The 19,338-nt window shown below is 44.0% G+C and overlaps 1 protein-coding gene across 3 annotated transcripts in view; it reads right to left on the reverse strand.

The window, feature by feature from the left end:
* Positions 1 to 3,987: 3,987 nt before the first annotated feature.
* The window catches only part of ADAMTSL1 (ADAMTS like 1), a 472,971-nt gene continuing 457,620 nt past the window's right edge, over positions 3,988 to 19,338 (reverse strand). For 2 of the 3 annotated variants that reach the window (XM_081238316.1, XM_081238315.1), the window contains 3 exons: positions 7,416 to 7,525; positions 6,416 to 6,636; positions 3,988 to 4,893 (listed from right to left, as the gene is read on the reverse strand). In XM_081238316.1, the coding sequence (XP_081094442.1) occupies positions 4,787 to 4,893; positions 6,416 to 6,636; positions 7,416 to 7,525 (438 nt within the window). In that variant the 3' untranslated portion in view covers positions 3,988 to 4,786. Of the gene's footprint in view, positions 4,894 to 5,407; positions 5,489 to 6,415; positions 6,637 to 7,415; positions 7,526 to 19,338 lie in introns of all 3 variants that reach the window. The other variant, XM_081238317.1, reaches the window with a different exon arrangement.

Here is a 19,338-nt window from a genome sequence, read left to right on the forward strand (position 1 = left end):
ATGACTGATGTGTTTCTCAATTGAAAATGGAAACATAGGTGAGGGTCTCTGAAAGCTGACAATGGGAAGTAACGTGACATAGCAAAGGTTCTGCCAGCCCTGCCCATCATCTCCCCATCTCTCTAAGGTAGCCTGGATGATGATAATAGCAATTAACACTCAGTGAATGTTTCAGTGACATGCCAGGCCCCCTTCTATTTCCTCGACAGGAATGAACCAATTCTTTACAACAGCCCTGTCCCATGAGGTATATCCTCTCTTCAAAGGTGAGGAAGCTGGGACATGAGTGAGCTCTGGTGATTGTTGATCATTCTGGTCTTGATGGGCCCACAGATTTTCTGAGCTCATCTTGTCAAAGTCCTGGAAACTTCTGAGGCCAAGCAGGGCACTCTCGCATGAGGTGTTACAATCCTAGGACTGGCTCATGGTTAAGATTCCAAACTTTTACACTGTGGTTGGTGGCATCTTGGTCAGAATCTCTCCTTTTCCCCTGCTGAGCTTTGTGATTTTGGCTGGAAGATTTTCCATACCTTCTGCCTGAGCCCTTCCCACCCTTTGAGCCTTCCTGGCTTTTCGCTCTGGCGTCTCTGACTCCTTCCCCCACCCCAACCCTCCACGGGGGGTCTCTGTGGAACATTGTTTGGTTGCTGGTATGTGAGTATTTATAGCACTCGCATCTGTCTTTTCTTTAAAGCAAACCCCACAACTCCTTAGAAAATAATTAGAATTTCAAGAAGAGCTTTCTGGCATATTTTTACGCTGTTCAGCAGAGTGTCACGTGCTGGGGTGAGTTGCTGAAAACAGGCTGGAGTTGGACTTTCAGGCTGGGGTCCCCTGGAGCGTATCTCACACAAAGGTCCCTGTGTGGACATCGTCCAGGTCTGGGGACATGCTGCCCTTTCACCAGAGTCTGTTTATAAAGAACTCTACAAGTATGCTTTTGTTTCCTTTGGCACTCTCTAGAGTAGCTTTATTAAATGCTTTAAAAGTAGGGGGAGCTAGGAGCCCTACAATGCTGTGAGAATTGATTTTAAGGGGTGAGAAAGCAACAACTCCATTAAAAGTCTCGCCATTGTCTTCTCCCAACCTCTGAGTGGTAGGAGAGAAAGGTGTCCGCGCCTGGGCGGCCACAGCTGCTCGGCTTGCGCACAGAGGAGCTGAGGCCAGCATAGCGGGTAAGAGCGAGGCTCTGGCTAAAAAGCCAGGCCGCTCAGGTTTGAATTCTGGGTGACCTTGGGCTTCTGTGGGTCTCTGTCTACCCACATGTCAATGGAGATGATCATAGGGTGCATGTGAGGATTGAATGTAGGAATGATCTATAGATAGGAGCCCCGACAAGGGCGCACACCCAGGATTTCAGCACGCAGCCACTGCATGCGGTGCATGCCCTCGGGGGCAGGAAGCCTGACCGGGAGTGAGACCCTTCCTGCTCCGAGTCTACACACCCCCCCCCCGAGATGCCTGCACTTGCTCTTCTTCCTGAAGGTGCCGTGGCTCCCTTCTTCCCACTACAGGCATATACCACGCTTCATTGCGCTTTGCTCTATTGTGGATCGCAGATACTGTGTGTGTTACAAATGGAACGTTTGTGGCAACCCCACCCTGAGCAGGTCTGTTGGCACCAGTTTTCAAACAGCATTTGCTCACTTTGTGTCTTTGTGTCACATTTTGTTAATTCTCACAATATTTCAAAATTTTCATCATTATTACATGCGTTATGGTGATCCGTGATCAGTGATCTTTGATGTTACTACTATGACTTGCTGAAGGCTCAGGTGATCTTTAGCATTTTCTAGCAAAAAAGTAATTTTACTTAAGGTATGTACATTGTTTTTAAAGACATAATGCTATTATACACTTAATAGATGACAGTACAGTGTAAACATAATTTTTATATGCACTGGGAAACCAAAAAATTCGTGGGAGTTCCTTTATTGTGATATTTGCTTTACTGCAGTGGTCTGGAACCAAATCCTCAGTATCTCTGAGGTCTGCTGACACATAGGGTCATAAATGAGATGATTGTCAAAGACAGCACTAAGCCTCAATTTGTGCACATCTAGCTCCTCTGGGAGCTTCCCAGCTTCCCATGCAAAGCTGAAAGCTGCGATTCTTCCATTTTAGCCAAACTCACATAAGTGACTGGGAACCAGCCTCACCCCCCTGCCCAAAACAAGATAGGAAGGCTGAGCTTAATAGAGACTCGGACGACAACATTTAAATAAATAAGCTGTATTATCTGTACAAAAAATATAAATAGAGTTTTGTGTTTTAGAGGAGGAAGTGCCTCCTTCCACATTCTTCAGCAGCCCTAATAATCTTCTGGTGCTGCTGAGTCACAATTCACAGAACAAACAGTAAATGTACATTCATCTCATGCAAGGAGCACGCTGCTGCCCACCCCGAACCTAGGTCCTCCAAGCTCGCTCTGAAACCCACCTCCACCTGCTACAACCCGACACGTGGTGGAGCTGGAGGACACCTGCTACTTAGGAAATGTAAATATTGGCCACTGGTTTTCCGTAGCTATTGAGCTAGATATTATCAACCACATTTGTAGTAGTATGGAATCTGTTTTCCACATTCCATGCATAACTATTGTGTCACAAACGAATCCCTTCTTATTGCCCTGTCATCCTGTGCTAGCTTTTACAATGTATTCTGTACACAGCGAATGGATCCAGAGTTAAACATCAGGTTCTATTAAAAATAGGAACAATACAATAATCACCACTGAGTTTACAGGAACACAACTGCAGGAAGTTAATAAAAAGTCCCCCAAATATTTTGTTTTTTTTTTCTGGAAGACAATGTACAATTATTAATATTGCACTTTTTTATACAGGAAATCCTAATAAATATTCACAAAAGATATACAGACATAGAAAAACATTCTCTTTTATTTTAAATAAACATTACACTGATTTGTAGGAACATGATTTCTTAGAGCCCATTATTGTGGTGAGGAAGAAAGAACTACCTTAACTGTCCATAGCTCACCTGGGGAGGACACAAAGCATAATGTCTCCCCCACTAATTTGTACTTCCAGGCTGGCTAGAAAAGGCAGCCCTGATGTCAGTGGTGGCCCCGGGGTGTGTGACGTTTTGCGAGTCTGTATGTGAGGGGGTGGTTTGGCTGAGGGGTGAGTGACTCCGGCCACCCTGCTCTGCCCCAGCTGCTACTAAATGGTGGCCACTGGGATTGGGGGGGCGCAGGCCAAAATCACTCGTCCCCAAACCACTCTGCTGAGTGAGCACTTTCATTGACAATGAGGCACGATGTCCCAAATTTTCAGTTTTGCCACTTGACTTTGCTGCAGCCATGTTACTGTAGCTGACGGGCATTACTGGAGTCTGTATGCTGCTTTGCCCACTGAGTTAGCAAAACCAATGTATATTAATTCTGGTAGGGTTCATAGTATTTCACTGTGTGGAGGGAATGGGTTGAAAAGCCTTTGAGGAGCTTCTGGGAAGCTTTAGTTATCCTTTGGCTTTGCCTCTGTGCCCCATCGCCCCGGCCTGTTGTCTGAATACAGGGCAGCCGTCACGGTGCCCCGGGGGGGGCTCACGCAAGCCTGCGGTTCCACCAGTGCCCCGGTCGCTCTCATCTGATGGACACTCTGGCAACTTGAATAGTGGGTTGGTTTTTGGCCAGCTGACCCTAGTCCTTGGCCCTCAAGTGGAGCAGTAAAAACCATATAGGCAGGAAACCCAGCCTACTCATGAGCGAAACACCCTGGCCTAGGTCAGCAGTTCGTTCCGGGCTGGGGGATGCTTGATTCGGAGACGCCAGGGGTGGCCTGACTGTGCAGCTAGGCCCCGCCGTCTCACCAGCTCTGCCGTGGGGCCACGGGCAGAGGTCCACTGAGCGGCTCGCTGGGGACCCCTCTCTGCCGCAGGGAGGGCACACCTCCCGCACGCGGCCCGGGCCCCAGGGCTGTGCCTTCCTGGGGGCAGCGGAGCTGAGCCCCGCAGCCTCCCCTGAGCCCCGCAGCCTCCCCTGAGCCTGCACCGGTACACCAGGCACTCGGGCTCGGGGTTCAGAGCCTCGTGTGGTGCCCGCTCGCTCCCCTGTCCCCTTCGCTCCCCCTCTCAGGAACTCGCACAGGCTTCTCCGTGCTTCCGTCCCTTCCTTCCCCACTTCGTTTTCTGCATCGCTGTGCGCTTTAGGCCTACTTGGATTGGCTCCCCTTTACCTCCACCGTGGTTTGAGTTCTCATGGCTCTGCGCCCCCCACTGGAAGAGCTGAGTCCTGGGCTGGGTTCTCAGCATGGATGGTGTCCTCCCTCCCCTGCCTTAACCATCTCCTGCCGGGAGAGATGCTGTTGGCTGTCCGGAGGCAGTACCGACGCTTCACAAACCCTCTGGCACCCTCCCCTTCGGCCTCTCTCTCCCGTCTGCCGTTGGCTCTGGCTCCCTGCTGGCCCCGGGGGGCTGCGCTGGCCTCTTCCCAGGTCTCCCTGGGACCCAGGTTGGGGAGGGAGCTGGCCCTTCCAGGGAGCTCTTCCTGTCTGGCCCGGTCTGCTCTGCAACCTCCGTTAGACCTCGGTCCTTGTCCTTGTCCTGTCCCCTCACTCTGTGCTCCAGCTGACTGAGAGAGAAGGCAACCTGGGGTCCTCGTGTCTGGGGAGGGGGAAGGGCAAGGGAGGAGGTTGATGAGGGTGTGCGTGGTGGAGGGTGGAGAGGGGGAAATAAATAAATAAAACGAAGAAAGCTTAAGTTCTGTCCAAGGGGGTCGCGTGCATCCTCCGTGCTGCCAGGGTAGCGTTCTCCCCGCGTCCTGTCTTCACGCTTTGCCGCAAGTCCCACAGCAGCGAGATTTGAACTGGCTGAGTTGGCAGAGTTTCAGCTGTTTCACCTTCTCACAGTACCTGGTGGTATCTCTGCACTCCACTGGGAAAGGGGACAGAAAGGAGAGGTGAAACGGAGGCTCGGTAACAGCCGTGGCCACCGGGTGCCTCCTGGGGTCTGCCTTGGGCACCAGACGCCCGTGCTGGAGGGGCCACCACTGCCCAGCACCTCTGGGCTGGCCTTGCTCCGGTGGAGCTTGGCCATTTGCTCCCCAGGCTGCCAACCATGGGGGCAGCTCAGGCTGCGGCTGGGGGCCGAATACCGGGGCTCTGCGGCCTTTCCGATAGACCCCTTCCTTCCTGAAGGCGCTCAGGACCGCCTCACCTCCTGGGCAAGGGGGCCTTTTCCCATGGCGTTTGAGTGTCTGACTGATGCTTTTCCTCCTTGAGCTGCTTCCCAGAAGGACTAAATTCTGCTCCACTTCGGGGTGGTGTGCGAGTGAGGACCTGCCTGGTGGCTTCGCCCCCTGTAACACGAGCCTTCCTTTCCCCCGTGAAGCTTCATTTGCTCGTCCTCTCTCCCGAGCCTCTCTACCCCTTCCCCTCGCCGTGCCTACCAGAGCGCCGTGGCGTCCTAGTTCAGTATTGGCACAGGCTGATGGGTCTTTAATACTGGCGTGGATTCGGGCTGTGGACACCTGTGGTTAATATAGTAAGTCTGAACTACTTTCGTGGAACGGTGGTCCTGAGCATGGGGGGCTGACAAAGATGGGTCAGCATCACACGAGAGGACATAGACAATCCCACCCCGTGTAGAAAAAGGACTGGCACTGTTTGCCTACATGGCATCTGCTTAGCGTGGGAAATCTGAGGCTCAGTGTGGCCCTGTTTGTGGGGGAAACTGCACAGCAACACTAAAAAATTCCCTTTTCTTTGCTTCATGCTTTGTCTCCTTCCCTGTGGAGAAGCACCTCCAATTTGTTTTGGGTCCAGAGGAAGAAAAAAATAGATCCTCACCCAATGGGGATACAAATGCTGGTGCTGGGCTAAGGAGGAGGGTCTAGACTTGAGGGAAGAGGGAGTGAATGAGTATCAGATCCCAGGTGTGGCTCTTGCACAGACAGGTGGGTGCCCACGGGGCTGCAAAGGAGGGCGGGGGTCAGCAGGTCCTTGTTCTGTGAGACGCAGAGCCGTGATGGGTGCAGGGTTGGCTGAGCGGGAGGTGCTCTGTGTGCTGCTTGGGTGCAAACAGTGCTTTCTCCCCAAGAGCCATTGTTTAGTTGTCCCCTCTGGGTACCAGCCAAACTACCATCGGTGAGCTGGAGGCTGATTTCACCTAGCACTTGGCCAAAAGCACCTGGCTGTCTCAGGGGCCAGGATGGAGCCCTTGGGCCACACCCAACCATTTCTTGTGGCCTGGACACATGCACGTATATCCTTGCATGCACCTATGCTCGCCTGCATGCACCCATGCACCCTCTGAAAATACACAACTCCAGCCCTAGCTCAGGATCCTTGGGAAAGCTGGTCCACTGCCCTACGCTCAGGCTCAGTTCCGGGGACTGCCTGCTGCACCTGACGCCTCGGGGGGAATCTGCAGAAGGCTCTGTGGGGTTGGAACGTACTGTTTTCACACGGGGTGATGTTGCAGCGCTGCCAGTTGGTGGGCCGGGGCCCCCAGGAGCACAGGTGCTCAGGCACTGCCTTGTTGGTGCGGGCGTGCACGCACTCCACGCGCCGGGACTGGAAGCCGTAGTTGCCGCAGGTCGCCGTGCACAGGGTCCACAGGCTGACCCTCCAGTGTACGCTGCAGGCTTCGGACCAGCAGTTCTGGGTGCTCACGGGCCTGTGGTAGGAGGGTGGCAGGATTAGGGTCTGCCTCTCTGGGGGCTGAATCAGGGGAGCAGATGTGAAAACAGTGCTGGAAACCCCCAAATCTCAGGTATCCCTGAGAACTCCCAGCGCTGCCAGCCCTGGGTTCTGATCTCTGCTCTGTTACTGAACGGCTGTAGGGTCTCAGAAGACCCCTTCCTCTAACTGGGCCTCTGTCTGCTCATGTCTACAATGTCCGTGTCACTGCATGACCTGAGAATGAGCTCTACCAGGGTGGGGGATGGCAGAGCCGCTCTCAGGGCGGGGACCTTAGCAAGGGGGGTGATGAGCCCTCTCCCCAAGGGAAGGAAGGATGACAGAGGCTGGGGGCTGGATAGGCTGAGACCTGGGGACAGGGGTCTCAGCATAGCTTCTACAGGGAGGTGGACAAGAGTGAGAGGCTGGTGGAGCCCTTGGGGTCTGGTGCCCACTTTGTGGACCTGACCTCCTGCCCACCCTGTAGCCAGCATGGGTCTCTTGTGCCATCAGGCCTCCTCAGAGGAACAGCATCCACTGCATTCTCTCTCCATCTCCGAAAGGGGAAAGCCCAGCCTGGCCCATTCAGTAAGCACGAGGCCACCACTGAGCCATCTACCTTTAGGAGGCCAGTGACCTGGGGAGAATGGAGGTGAAAGGGAAGAGTGTCTGACCGCTGGGACCATGGAAGGTTGGAGGGGAAACGTTTACTTACCACCGTCTTTCCGTGCTATTGACACAGGGCCTGGGAAAGGGCAGTCCATGGCTCTCTCTTACCTCGGAAGGGTGCTGCACTGCTCTGATGGTAAGGTGATGCCATCCCGCGTCTGGCAGAAGACCTGTCTGTGCTGCACGGCGAGGCGAGGCCCGACGCAAGGCCCGTTGCACTGGGAAGCAGAAACAGGTGACATACACGTTAGCCAAGTCACAGGACAGGCTGCAATGCCCAGGCTGCGTGGGGCAAAAGATCCTTGTGCAGGAGCTTGTTTGAGGCCCTGAGATCATTTATCTTGCCCCTCTTTACACCAACTTAAAGGATATCCACCAGCACATTTTTGCTTAGTCCACAGTGGGAGGGTTAGCCTTGCTGTGGTCTGAGTATTCTGCTAGCAAATGGCTAATGGCAGTATAGAGCCAGTCAGAGATGTCAGCCCCCTCCCAGAGTAACCATATGGAAGGTTAATCGTGGCATAATGGACTGGGAATGTGGTGGTAAGCTTTAGAGTTGAACACCTCTAAATAAGCCCCCCTTCCCTCCTTCAGTCCAGAGGGTAATTTGGTTTATTGTTTTCTTGCTAAATTCGTCCAAGTAACCAAGTCCATGATTTCTTTCCTTTCTTTGGTTTCATTTTCTCCAGGATAAACCAAGGGTGGCTGAACAAAAGTAGACTTCGGTGTGTATAGTTAGTCCATGCTCCTGGAGATGGTTAAGCTCTCCCCAGGGCTGGCAGAGCCAGACCATCGTGGCAGAAACCGCCACCAACAATGGTGTCTGTAAAATACGAAACATCTGCTATTTGAGTAGGGTAAAGGGACAAACATCCCTTGGAGGTCACTTTAGAACAAGGGCTCTGGAGATGGTTAAGCTCTCCCCAGGGCTGGCAGAGCCAGACCATCCTGGCAGAAACCGCCACCAACAATGGTGTCTGTAAAATACGAAACATCTGCTATTTGAGTAGGGTAAAGGGACAAACATCCCTTGGAGGTCACTTTAGAACAAGGGCTCTTAAACTTGGAAGTACCTGGACTCTTAGGGGTCCACAGGGGAGCTGTTGACCCTTAAAATTATAAGCAGAAATCCTGTTTTGTGTAACATTTTATTTTTTTAGTCTTTGAGCCCTTCACCCATTATTCCCACACCCCACCCCCACCTCTGGCAACACCAATCTGTTCTCTGTATCTATGAGCTTGCTTTTTAAAAAAAAAAAAAAAATTCCACATATAAGAGAGATCATATGGTATTTGTCTCTCTCTGTATGACTTATCTAACTTTGCATAAAGCCCTTGAGGTCCATTCATGTTGTCGCAAATGGCAATATTTCATTCTTTCTGACCGTATATATGTGGGATTATTTATGATCTCTTTGTGTTCATCTTATTTGGAACCCTATGGGCTTCCCTGAGCTGGGTGTCTAGTTCCTTCCCCAGGTTAGGGAATCTTTCAGTATTTCTTCAAACAGGATTTCTGTGCCTTTCTCACTTTCTTTTCCTTCTGGGACCTATATAATGCAAGCCCTTTAGTCTAGCATCACTTTTTTTCCTTCTCTGATTAGGTGAGTTCCACTGCCCTGACTTCTAATTCACTGAGCCCTTGTTTGCTTCATGTAGTCTGTTGTTGGACACCTTAACAATTTTCAGTTAATGTATTCTTCAGCTCTGTGACTTCTATTTGATACTTTTTAATATTTTCTATCATCACTTTGTTGAATTTCTCACTCTGTTCACCCATCTTAATTAATTCATCCATGCTGAATTTCTAAAAGCTCTCAGGTAATGCCAATGTTATTGGTCCATGGACCACACTTTAAAGAGTAGCAAGGCTTGAGGCATTACAAATTACAGGGAACTGCTTGATCTCAAAATCCTTTTAATATAATTTTTTATAAATTTATTTTATTTTTGGCTGCATTGGGTCTTCATTGCTGTGCGCAGGCTTTCTCTAGTTGCGGTGAGCTGGGGCTACTCTTCATTGTGGAGCATGGGCTCTAGGCAGGCGGACTCAGTAGTTGTGGCTTGTGGGCTCTAGAGCACAGGCTCATTAGTTGTGGCGCACAGGCTTAGCTGCTCCGCGGCATGTGGGATCTTCCCGGACCAGGGCTCAAACCTGTGTCCCCTGCATTGGCAGGCGGATTCTTAACCACTGCACCACCAGGTAAGCCCCCCTTTTACTATTTTTGCATTGGTGATATATTGTTGGGATGTGTGATTCAAACTATAGATGCCCACCAAACCTCTTTATTCCACTCCTGTAAGAATGAAAATGATAATAGTTTCTGACAAGAAAATCCTTTTGGAAGAGTGTCACTCAAAGATCTATTCCTTCCTCTTCCTACCTCTTTGAAGTCTTTGAAAACCATGCTGGCTTTAGTCTAAGTAGAACTAAGACCACCTTCTCAGTTCTAACAACCTGGCTTCATGTAATAATTCAACTTTCTTCTTTTAATCCAACATCCATTTATGAGGCACCTGTCTTGGGTAGGGAATGTGTTCCATAAAAGTGTATGTAAAAGAAGGATGGCAAGAACAGCCCTGGAATGTTTGCAGGAGAATTCTATGAGAGGTAGAATTATAAATGTGGCTGTAAAACATGTGCCAGATCATGAGAAATACTGTATGCTGTCTGAGGAGTTTGGATTTTCTTATGAATGCCACTTTGTTGGGGTGGGGGAGGGGAGGCACCTAGAAAGGTTTTTAAGTGGGAGTGTCACGATCAGAGTTACTCTTTAAAAAGATGATTCTGTCAGCAGCACAGTAATTGAATTGGAAAGTGAATAGACTGGAGAAAGTAATCCAGGTAACAAATTTTGCTGAGCAAAATGAACGCACTGGGCCATGGAAATGGAGAGGAGATTCTATGAAAGTATGATTCACATGGCTTCAGTGGTGCTTTGACAGGCATAAAAGACAGGGAGGGAGCTAAGATGAATCTCGGGTTTATGGACTGAACATAAAGGTAAGAATTTGTTTTGAAGATGTTTTGTATGAGATGTTTGTGAAATATCCAAATATATATGTTCATTAAGCAGGTGGATATATAGATCTGTGACTTAAAAGAGAGCTGTGCTAAACAGTATCCATTTGAAAGTCATCAGTAGACCAGTGGTGTCTAGGAGTCATAGGTGGTATAACCCAAGGGGAGGGAAAGCATGAGATGAAAAGGCTTAGGGCAGAACCCTGAGGGACACTGCAGGAAGAGGAGGGAAAAAAGGAATTAAACGGCAGGAAAGGAGAAAAAAAAGAACTTAGAAAATGTATGCACAGAGACCAACAAAGGAGTTTCCAGAAAGGAAAAAGGGTCAGTAGTATCAAAATGTGTCAAAAAGAACAAACAAGATAGAGTGAGAATTGGCAGTACCCAGTGGAACTTGACTTACAGGCTGCACTGGTGACCCTGGGAAGGGCAGTTTCAGTGTGGCAATTGGCACTGAAGTCAAACCAGCAATGAGTAGAGAAACAAATGAGAGTGGAAGAAATAGGCCTCCCGGAGACATATCCTTCCTTCAAGAATTCCCAATTGTGGTCAAAAGACATCAGCAAAATGGCAGACTAGGTAGCTCTAAGTCCTCGTTCACACACAGAAACATCAAAAAGCAACTGGAAACTGGCTGAACTAATCTTACAGGAATGCTGAAAAAGTCAAAGGTCTACAGCAACCTAGCAAGTGCCCAATCAAGAAAAATCTACCTTCAAAACAGTAGGAAAATTTGTGGTATTTTCCCTCATCCTTCCCCAGCATGGCAGTTTTTTTCCCCCCATCTTTATTGGAGTATAATTGCTTTACAATGTTGTGTTAGTTTCTGCTATACAGTAGAGTGAATCAGCCATATGCATACATATGTCCCCATATCCCCTCTCTCCCACCCTCCCTACCCCACCCCTCTAGGTCATCACAAAGCATCGAGCTGATCTTCCTGTGCTATGTAGCAGCTTCCCACTAGCTATCTGTTTTACATTTGTTAGTGTATATATGTCAATGCTATTCTCTCACTTTGTCCTAGCTTCACCTCCGCCCCCCCTCACCCACCCTGCCGTATCCTCAAGTCTGTTCTCTATGTCTGTGTCTTTATTCCTGCCCCTAGGTTCATCAGTACCATTTTTTTAGATTCCATATATATGCGTTGGCATACGGTATTTGTTTTTCTAACTTTGCATGACAGACTCTAGCTCCATCCACCTCACTACAAATAACTAACTCAATTTCGTTCTTTTTTATGGCTGAGTAATATTCCGTTGTATATATGTGCCACATCATCTTTATCCAGTCATCTGTTGATGGACATTTAGGTTGCTTCCATGTCCTGGCTATCATAAATAGTGCTGCAGTGAACACTGTGGTACATGTATGTTTTTGAATTATGGTTTTTCTCAGGGTATATAGCATGGCAGTTTTGGCCTAGAGGCAGCAGTAGCCCATTTTCCTCCCACCATCTGTAGGGAGCAGAGAAGATCCTATTTGCAGTGTGTAATGTTCCATCCTGTTGGTCAGAGGGCTACCTGAAGGACTGGTCTCTGTCTCATCTAACTCAGGTATCAAGTGGAAGCCACTACTTGTGAAAGCTGCAAGGGGACTACAGACACTTGGGGCAGGAGATTATAGATGGAGACATGCAATAGACCACCTAAGGCCCTGGGGACAACCTGGGGTGAGACCATCTTGGAAATTAAGACGTTCAAAAGCAGCCATATACAAAGGGGGATTCTGAAATTCACAAGCAGGCCCAGGCAAGACATATGCTCAGGAAAGATCTGAGAAGACCTTAAGCTTTCGTCTCAGGCTGATCCCGGGGTTCAGAGAACACCCAGTTAAGCAGTGAAGGTGTGCACAGGCACAGAGAAAGTATATTCAAAGACTGGGAGAGATGTCTGTTTTTTTCAGTGCCCAATTTCCAAGAATAAATCATAAGTACTTCAAAGAAACAGGAAATCATGGCCCACTCAAGGAAGAAAGTGAAGTGGCAGAACCAGCTCTAAAGAAGCAGGGCATCAAATGTAAAACAACCATCATAAACATGTTAAAAGATCTAAAGAAAAACATGAATAAAGAACTAAAGGAAATCAGAAAAAATGATATTAACAAAGAGTAATTATAAAAAGAAACTAAACAAATTTTGGAGCTAAAAAATACAATATCTGAGTTGAAAATTTCACTAGCAGAGTTCAACAGCAGGCTTGAGTACACAGAAGAAACAATTAGCAAACCTGAAAACAGGACAATTGAAATTATTGAGTCTAATGAGCTGAAAGAAAAGACATGAAGACAATGGGACAAACATATAGGCATGTAGGAGTCCCAGAAGAAGGAGGGAGAGAGAAAGGGGCAGCGAGATCATTTGAAGAAATAATTGCCAAACATTCCCCAAATTTGATGAAAGATACAAATCTAACAATCCAAAAAGCTCAATGAATTCCACATATAATAAACTCAAAGGGAACCACACTGAGGCACAATATAATGAAATTGTCTTACAAATAAACACAAAGAATCTTGAAATCAACAAGATGGACTCATCAGGTACAAGGGCTCCTCAGAAAGATTAGCAGATGATTTCTCAGCAGAACCCTTGCAGGCCAAAAGGTGGTAGTAGAATTATATCTTTAAAGTGCTGAAAAGAAAAAAACAAAAAAAACCCCTATGTACCTAGAATTCTATATCCAGTGAAACTGTCATTCAGAAATGAGGGTGAACATAAGATATTCGCAGATAAGATGAGAGGGAGTTTATTACCACTATACCTGACTATAAGAAACATGAGAGACCCTCAGGTTAAAATAAAAGGATGCAAGACAGTAACTCCAAGCCATATGAAGATATAAAGATTGCCAGCAAATGTAAATACATGAGCAAATATAAAAATTTGTATTATACTTTTGGTATGTAACTCCACTTTTTATTTTCTACAGGATTTAAATGACAAAATGCATTAAAAATAATTATATATCTGTAAGTGGATATGCAGTGTATAAAGATGTAACTTTTATATTATTAACATATAGGAAAGGGGACAGAGCTCTATAGGAATAGAGTTTGGGTGTGTGGTTGAAGTTAAGTTGCTATAAATTAAAACTAGATTGTTATACCTTTAGAATGTTATATGTAATTCCAAGAGCAACCACAAATTAAATACCTACAGACTATACTCAAAAAAAAAACCCCAAACCAAAACATCAGCTAAACACTAAAGAAGGCAGTAATGAAGGTAATGAGTGGGGGAAGCTATAAGACACCTAAGACAAATAACAGTGGGAAAAGTAAGTCCTTCCTAATCAGTAATTACTTTAAATGTAAATGGAAAAAACAAGCCTCTCCAATCAAAAGGCATAGATTGGCAATCTATCTACAAGAGACTCACTTTATTATTTTTAATGTATTTTAAAAATTGAAGTATACTTGACTTACAATGTTGTGTTTCTGGTATACAGCAAAGTGATTCATATATGTATATATATAATTTTTCATATTCTTTTCCATTATAGGTTATTACAAGATATTGAATATAGTTCCCTGTGCTATACGGTAGGCCCTTCTTGTTTATCTATTTTTAATTGTTTAATTAAAAAAATTTATTTTATATTGGAGTATAGTTGATTGATAATGTTGTGTTAGTTTCAGGTATAAAGAAAGTGATTCAGTTATACATATACCCATTCTTTTCCCATAGGTTATTACAGAATATTGAGTAGAGTTCCCTGTGCTATACAGAAGGTCCTTGTTGGTTATCTATTTTAAATATAGCAGTGTGTACATGTCAATCCCAAACTCCCAATCTATCCCTCCCCCACCCCACCCTTCCCCCCGGGTAACCATAGGTTCGTTTTCTAAGTCTGTGAGTCTATTTCTGTTTAGTAAATAAGTTCATTTGTATCATTTTTAAAGATTCCTCATATAATCAATATCGTATGATATTTGTCTTTCTCTGATTTACTTTACTTAGTATGATAATCTCCAGGTCCATCCATGTTGCTGCAAATGACATTATTTCTTTCTTTTTAATGTCTAAATAATATTCCATTGTAGGTATGTACCACGTCATCTTTATCCATTCCTCTGTTGATGGACATTTAGGTTGCTTCCATGTCTTGGCTATTTTAAGTAGTGCTGCAATGAATATTGGGGTGCATGTATGTTTTTCAGTTACAGTTTTCTCCAGATATATGCCCAGGAGTGGGATTGCAGGATAATATGGTAGTGCTATTTTTAGTTTTTTAAGAAACCCACATACTGTTCTCTATAGTGCTTGTACCAATTTACATTCCCACCAACAGTGTAGGAGGGTTCCCTTTTCTCCACACCCTCTCCAGCATTTATTGTTTCTATACTTTTTGATGATGGCCATTCTGCTGGTGTGAGGTGATATCTCATAGTAGTTTTGGTTTGCATTTCTCTAATAATTAGTGATGTTGAGCATCCTTTCATGTGCCTGTTGGCCATCTGTATGCCTTCTTTGGAGAAATGTCTAATTAGGTCTTCTGCCCATTGTTTGATTGGGTTGTTTGTCTTTTTAAAATATTGAGCCCCATGATCTGTTTGTGTGCTTTGGAGATTAATCCCTGTGGGTTGCATTGTTTGCAAATATTTTCTCCCATCCTGTGGGTTCTCTTTTCATTTTGTTTATGGTTTCCTTTGCTGTACAAAAGTTTTTGAGTTTAATTAGGTCCCATTTGTTTATTTTTGTTTTTATTTTGATTACTCTAGGAGACAGATAGAAAAAGATACTGCTGTGATTTATGTCAGACTGTTCTGCCTGTGTTTTCCTCTAAGGGTTTTATGGTGTCTGGTCTTACATTTAAGTCTTTCCGTTTATTTTTGCGTATAGTGTTAGAGAATCTTCTAATTTCATTCTTTTACATGTAGCTGTCCAGTTTTCCCAGCACAGCTTATTGAAGAGACTGTCTTTTCTACATCGTCTAGTCTTGCCTCCTTTGTCAGATTAATTGACCATAGATGCGTGGGTTTATTTCTGGGCTTTCTTTCCTGTTCCGTGATCTGTATTTCTGTTTTTGTGCCAGTACCATACTGTTTCAATGACTAACTTTCTGGTATGATCTGAAGACAGGAAGCCTGATTCCTCCAGCTCCGTTTTTCTTTCTGAAGATTGCTTTGCCTATTTGGGGTCTCCATACAAATTTTAAGATTTTTTGTTCTAGTTCTGTGAAAAATGCCATTGGTAATTTGATACGGATTGCACTGAATCTGTAGATTGCCTTGGGTAGTATAGTCATTTTGCCAATATTGATTCTTCCAATCCAAGAACGTGGTGTATCTTTCCACCTGTTTGTGTCATCTTTGATTTCCTTCATCAGCATCTTACAGTTTTCAGAGTACTGGTCTTTGGTCTCCTTAGGTAGGTTTATTCCTAAGTAAGTATTTTATTCTTTTTGATGAGATGGTAAATGGGATTGTTTCTTTATTTCTCATTCTGATCTTTCATTGTTAGTGTATAGGAATGCAAGAGATTTCTGTGTATGAATTTTGTATCCTGCAACTTTACCAAATTCATTGATGAGCTCCAATAGTTTTCTGGTAGCATCTTTAGAATTTCCTATATCTAGTATCATGTCATCTGCAAATAGGGACAGTTTTACTTCTTCTTTTCCCATTTGGATTCCTTTTATTTCTTTTTCTTCTCTGATTGCCATAACTAGGACTTCAAGATTATGTTGAATTAAAGTGGCAAGACAGGACATCCTCGTCTTCTTCCTGATCTTACAGGAAATGTTTTCAGTTTTTGACCATTGAGTATGGTGTTAGCTGTGGGTTTGTCATATGTGGTCTTTATTATGTTGAGGTAGGTTACCTCCATGCCCACTTTCTGGAGAGTTTTAATCATAAATAGGTGTTGAATTTTATCAAAAGCTTTTTCTGCATCTATTGAGATGATCATATGGTTTTTTTTATTTCTTCACTTTGTTGATGTGGTGTATCCACTGATTGATTCGCGGATAGTGAAAAAATCCTTGCATCCCTGGGATAAATGTCACTTGATTGCGGTGTACAATCCTTTATTGTTGGATTCAGATTGCTAGTATTTTGGTGAGGTTTTTTGCATCTCTGTTCATCAGTGATATCTGCCTGTAATTTTCTTTCTTTTGTGGTATCTTTGTCTCATTTTGGTATCCTGGTGATGGTGCCCTCATAGAATGAGTGTGGGAGTATTCCTTCCTCTGCAATTTTTTGGAATAGTTTCAGAAGGACAGGTGTTAACTCTTCTCTAAATGTTTGATAGAATTTGCCTGTGAAGCAGTCTGGTCTTGGACTTTTGTTTTGTGGAAGTTTTTAAATCACTGTTTCAATTTCAGCACTTGTGATTGGTCTGATCATCTTTTCTATTTCTTCTACATTGTACATTTTAATGGCATAGAGTTGCTTGTAGTACTCTCTTATGATCCTTTGGATTTCTGTGGTGTCCGTTGTAGCTTCTCCTTTTTCATTTCTAATTTTATTGATTTGAGCCATCTTCCTCTTTTTCTTGATGCATCTGGCTAAAAGTTTATCAATTTTATCTTCTCAAAGAACCAGCTTTTAGTTTCATTGGTCTTTTCTATTGTTTTGTCATCTCTATTTCATTTATTTCTGCTCTGATCTTTATGATTTCTTTCCTTCTACTAACTTTGGGTTTTGTTTGTTCTTCTTTCTCTAGTTGCTTTAGGTGTAAGGTTAGGTTGTTTATATGAGATTTTTCTTATTTCCTGAGGTAGGATTGTCTTGCTGTAAAATTCCCTCTTAGAACTGCTTTTGCCACATTTCATAGGTTTTGGATTGTTAGGGGTTTTTTTGTTTTCATTTGTCTCTAGGTATTTTTTGATTTCCTCTTTGATTTCTTGAGTGATCCATTGGTTGTTTAGTAGCATATCATTTAGCCTCCATGTGTTTGTGTTTTTTTTTTCCTGTAATTGATTTCTAATCTCATAGCATTGTTTCAAAAAAGATGCTTGATATGATTTAAATTTTCTTAAATTGATCACAAACATGATCAAGTTTATAGCAATACAACATACAAGGAAATAATGTCATTTGCAGCAATAATGTCATTTGGAGATTATCAGTCATACTAAGTGAAGTAAATCAGAGAAAGACAAATATCATATGATATTGATTATATGAGGAATCTTTAAAAATGATACAAATGAACTTATTTACTAAACAGAAACAGACTCACAGACTTAGAAAATGAACCTATGGTTATGGGGGGGGGAGGGATAGATTGGGAGTTTGGGATTGACATGTACACACTGCTATATTTAAAATAGATAACCAACAAGGACCTTCTGTATAGCACAGGGAACTCTACTCAATATTCTGTAATAGGGGCTTCCCTGGTGGTGCAGTGGTTGAGAGTCTGCCTGCCAATGCAGGGGACACAGGTTCGAGCCCTGGTCTGGGAGGATCCTGCATGCTGCGGAGCGACTGGCCCCGTGAGCCACAATTACTGAGCCTGTGCTCCACAACAAGAGAGGCCGCGATAGTGAGAGGCCCATGCACCGCGATGAGGAGTGGACCCCACTTGCCACAACTAGAGAAAGCCCTTGCACAGAAACGAAGACCCAACACAGCCATAAATAAATAAATAAAAATTAAAAAAGTATTCACAGCTTTAAAAAAAAAATTCTGTAATAACCTATGGGAAAAGAATGGGTATATGTATAACTGAATCACTTTCTGTATACCTGAAACTAACACATTGTAAATCAACTATACTCCAATATAAAATAAAAAATTAAAAAGAAAGATCTCAAAGTACCTAACTTCAGCCCTTAAGGAACTGAAATAAGAAGGGCAAACTAAACCCAAAGCTAGTAGAAGAAAGGAAATGATAGAGTGGAGATAAGGAATAGAGAAACAGTAGAGAAAATCAGGGAAACCCAAAATTGGTTCTTCCTAAAGATCTACAAAATAGACAACTTCAGCTACATTGACTATGAACAAAATAGAGCACTCAAATTATTAAAATCTGAAATGAAAGTGTCATTACTACTGATTTTATAAATTAAAAAAATATTAAATGAGAGTACTATGAACTGTACACCAATAAATTGGATAACCTAGATGTAATGGACAATTTTCTAGAAACATACAACCCACCAAGACTGAATCATGAAGAAATAAAAATATGACTAGACCTATGAGTGGTAAGGAGATTGAATCAGTAATCAAAGACCTCCCAACAAAGAAAAGCGCTGTACCAGAAAGCCTCACTGGTGAATTCTACCCAACATTAAAAACAATAATTTATACCAATTCTTCTCAAACTCTTCCTGAAATTTGAAGGGGAGGGAACACTAACACTCTCCCTAACTCATCCTGTGAGGCCCGCAGTACCGATACCAAAGCCAGACAAAGCTGCTATGAGAAATGAAAACTAAAGAATAATATCTCTTCTGATTATTGATGATGAAATCCTGAACAAAATACTAGTAAACCAAATTTAGCAGCATAATAAAAGGAATAAATACCAGGAAGAGGTAGGATTTATTTTTGGAATGTAAGGATGTTTCAACATTGAAAATTAATCACTGTAATATACCACATTAGCATAATGAAGGGAAAAAACACATGATCATCTCAACGGATGCAGAAAAAGCACTTGCAAAATTCAACACCCTTTCATGGTAAAAACACTAAAAAAAACTAGGAGTAGAAAGAAACTACTGCTACCTCAGAATAATAAAGACCACATATGAAAAACCCACAACTAACATCATCCTCATTAGTGAAGACTAAAAACTTCTCCCCTAAGATGAGGAACAAGAATGCAGTGTTCAGCATTCTTGGACATAGTATTAGAAGTTCAGAGCAATTAGCCAAGAAAAAAAGGAAAAAAGCCATCCAAGTTGGAAAGGAGAAGAAGCAAAATTATCATCATTCACAGAGATACATTAAAAACCCTTAAAATCCCAATGAATGAACTCGAAGGATACAAAATCAGCATATAAAAATCAGTTGCACTTCTATACATGAATGATGAACAATCTGAAAAGGAAA

This window comes from Mesoplodon bidens (genome assembly GCF_964165515.1).
Source record: "Mesoplodon bidens genome assembly, chromosome: 6".
NCBI classification, from domain to species: domain Eukaryota; kingdom Metazoa; phylum Chordata; class Mammalia; order Artiodactyla; family Ziphiidae; genus Mesoplodon; species Mesoplodon bidens.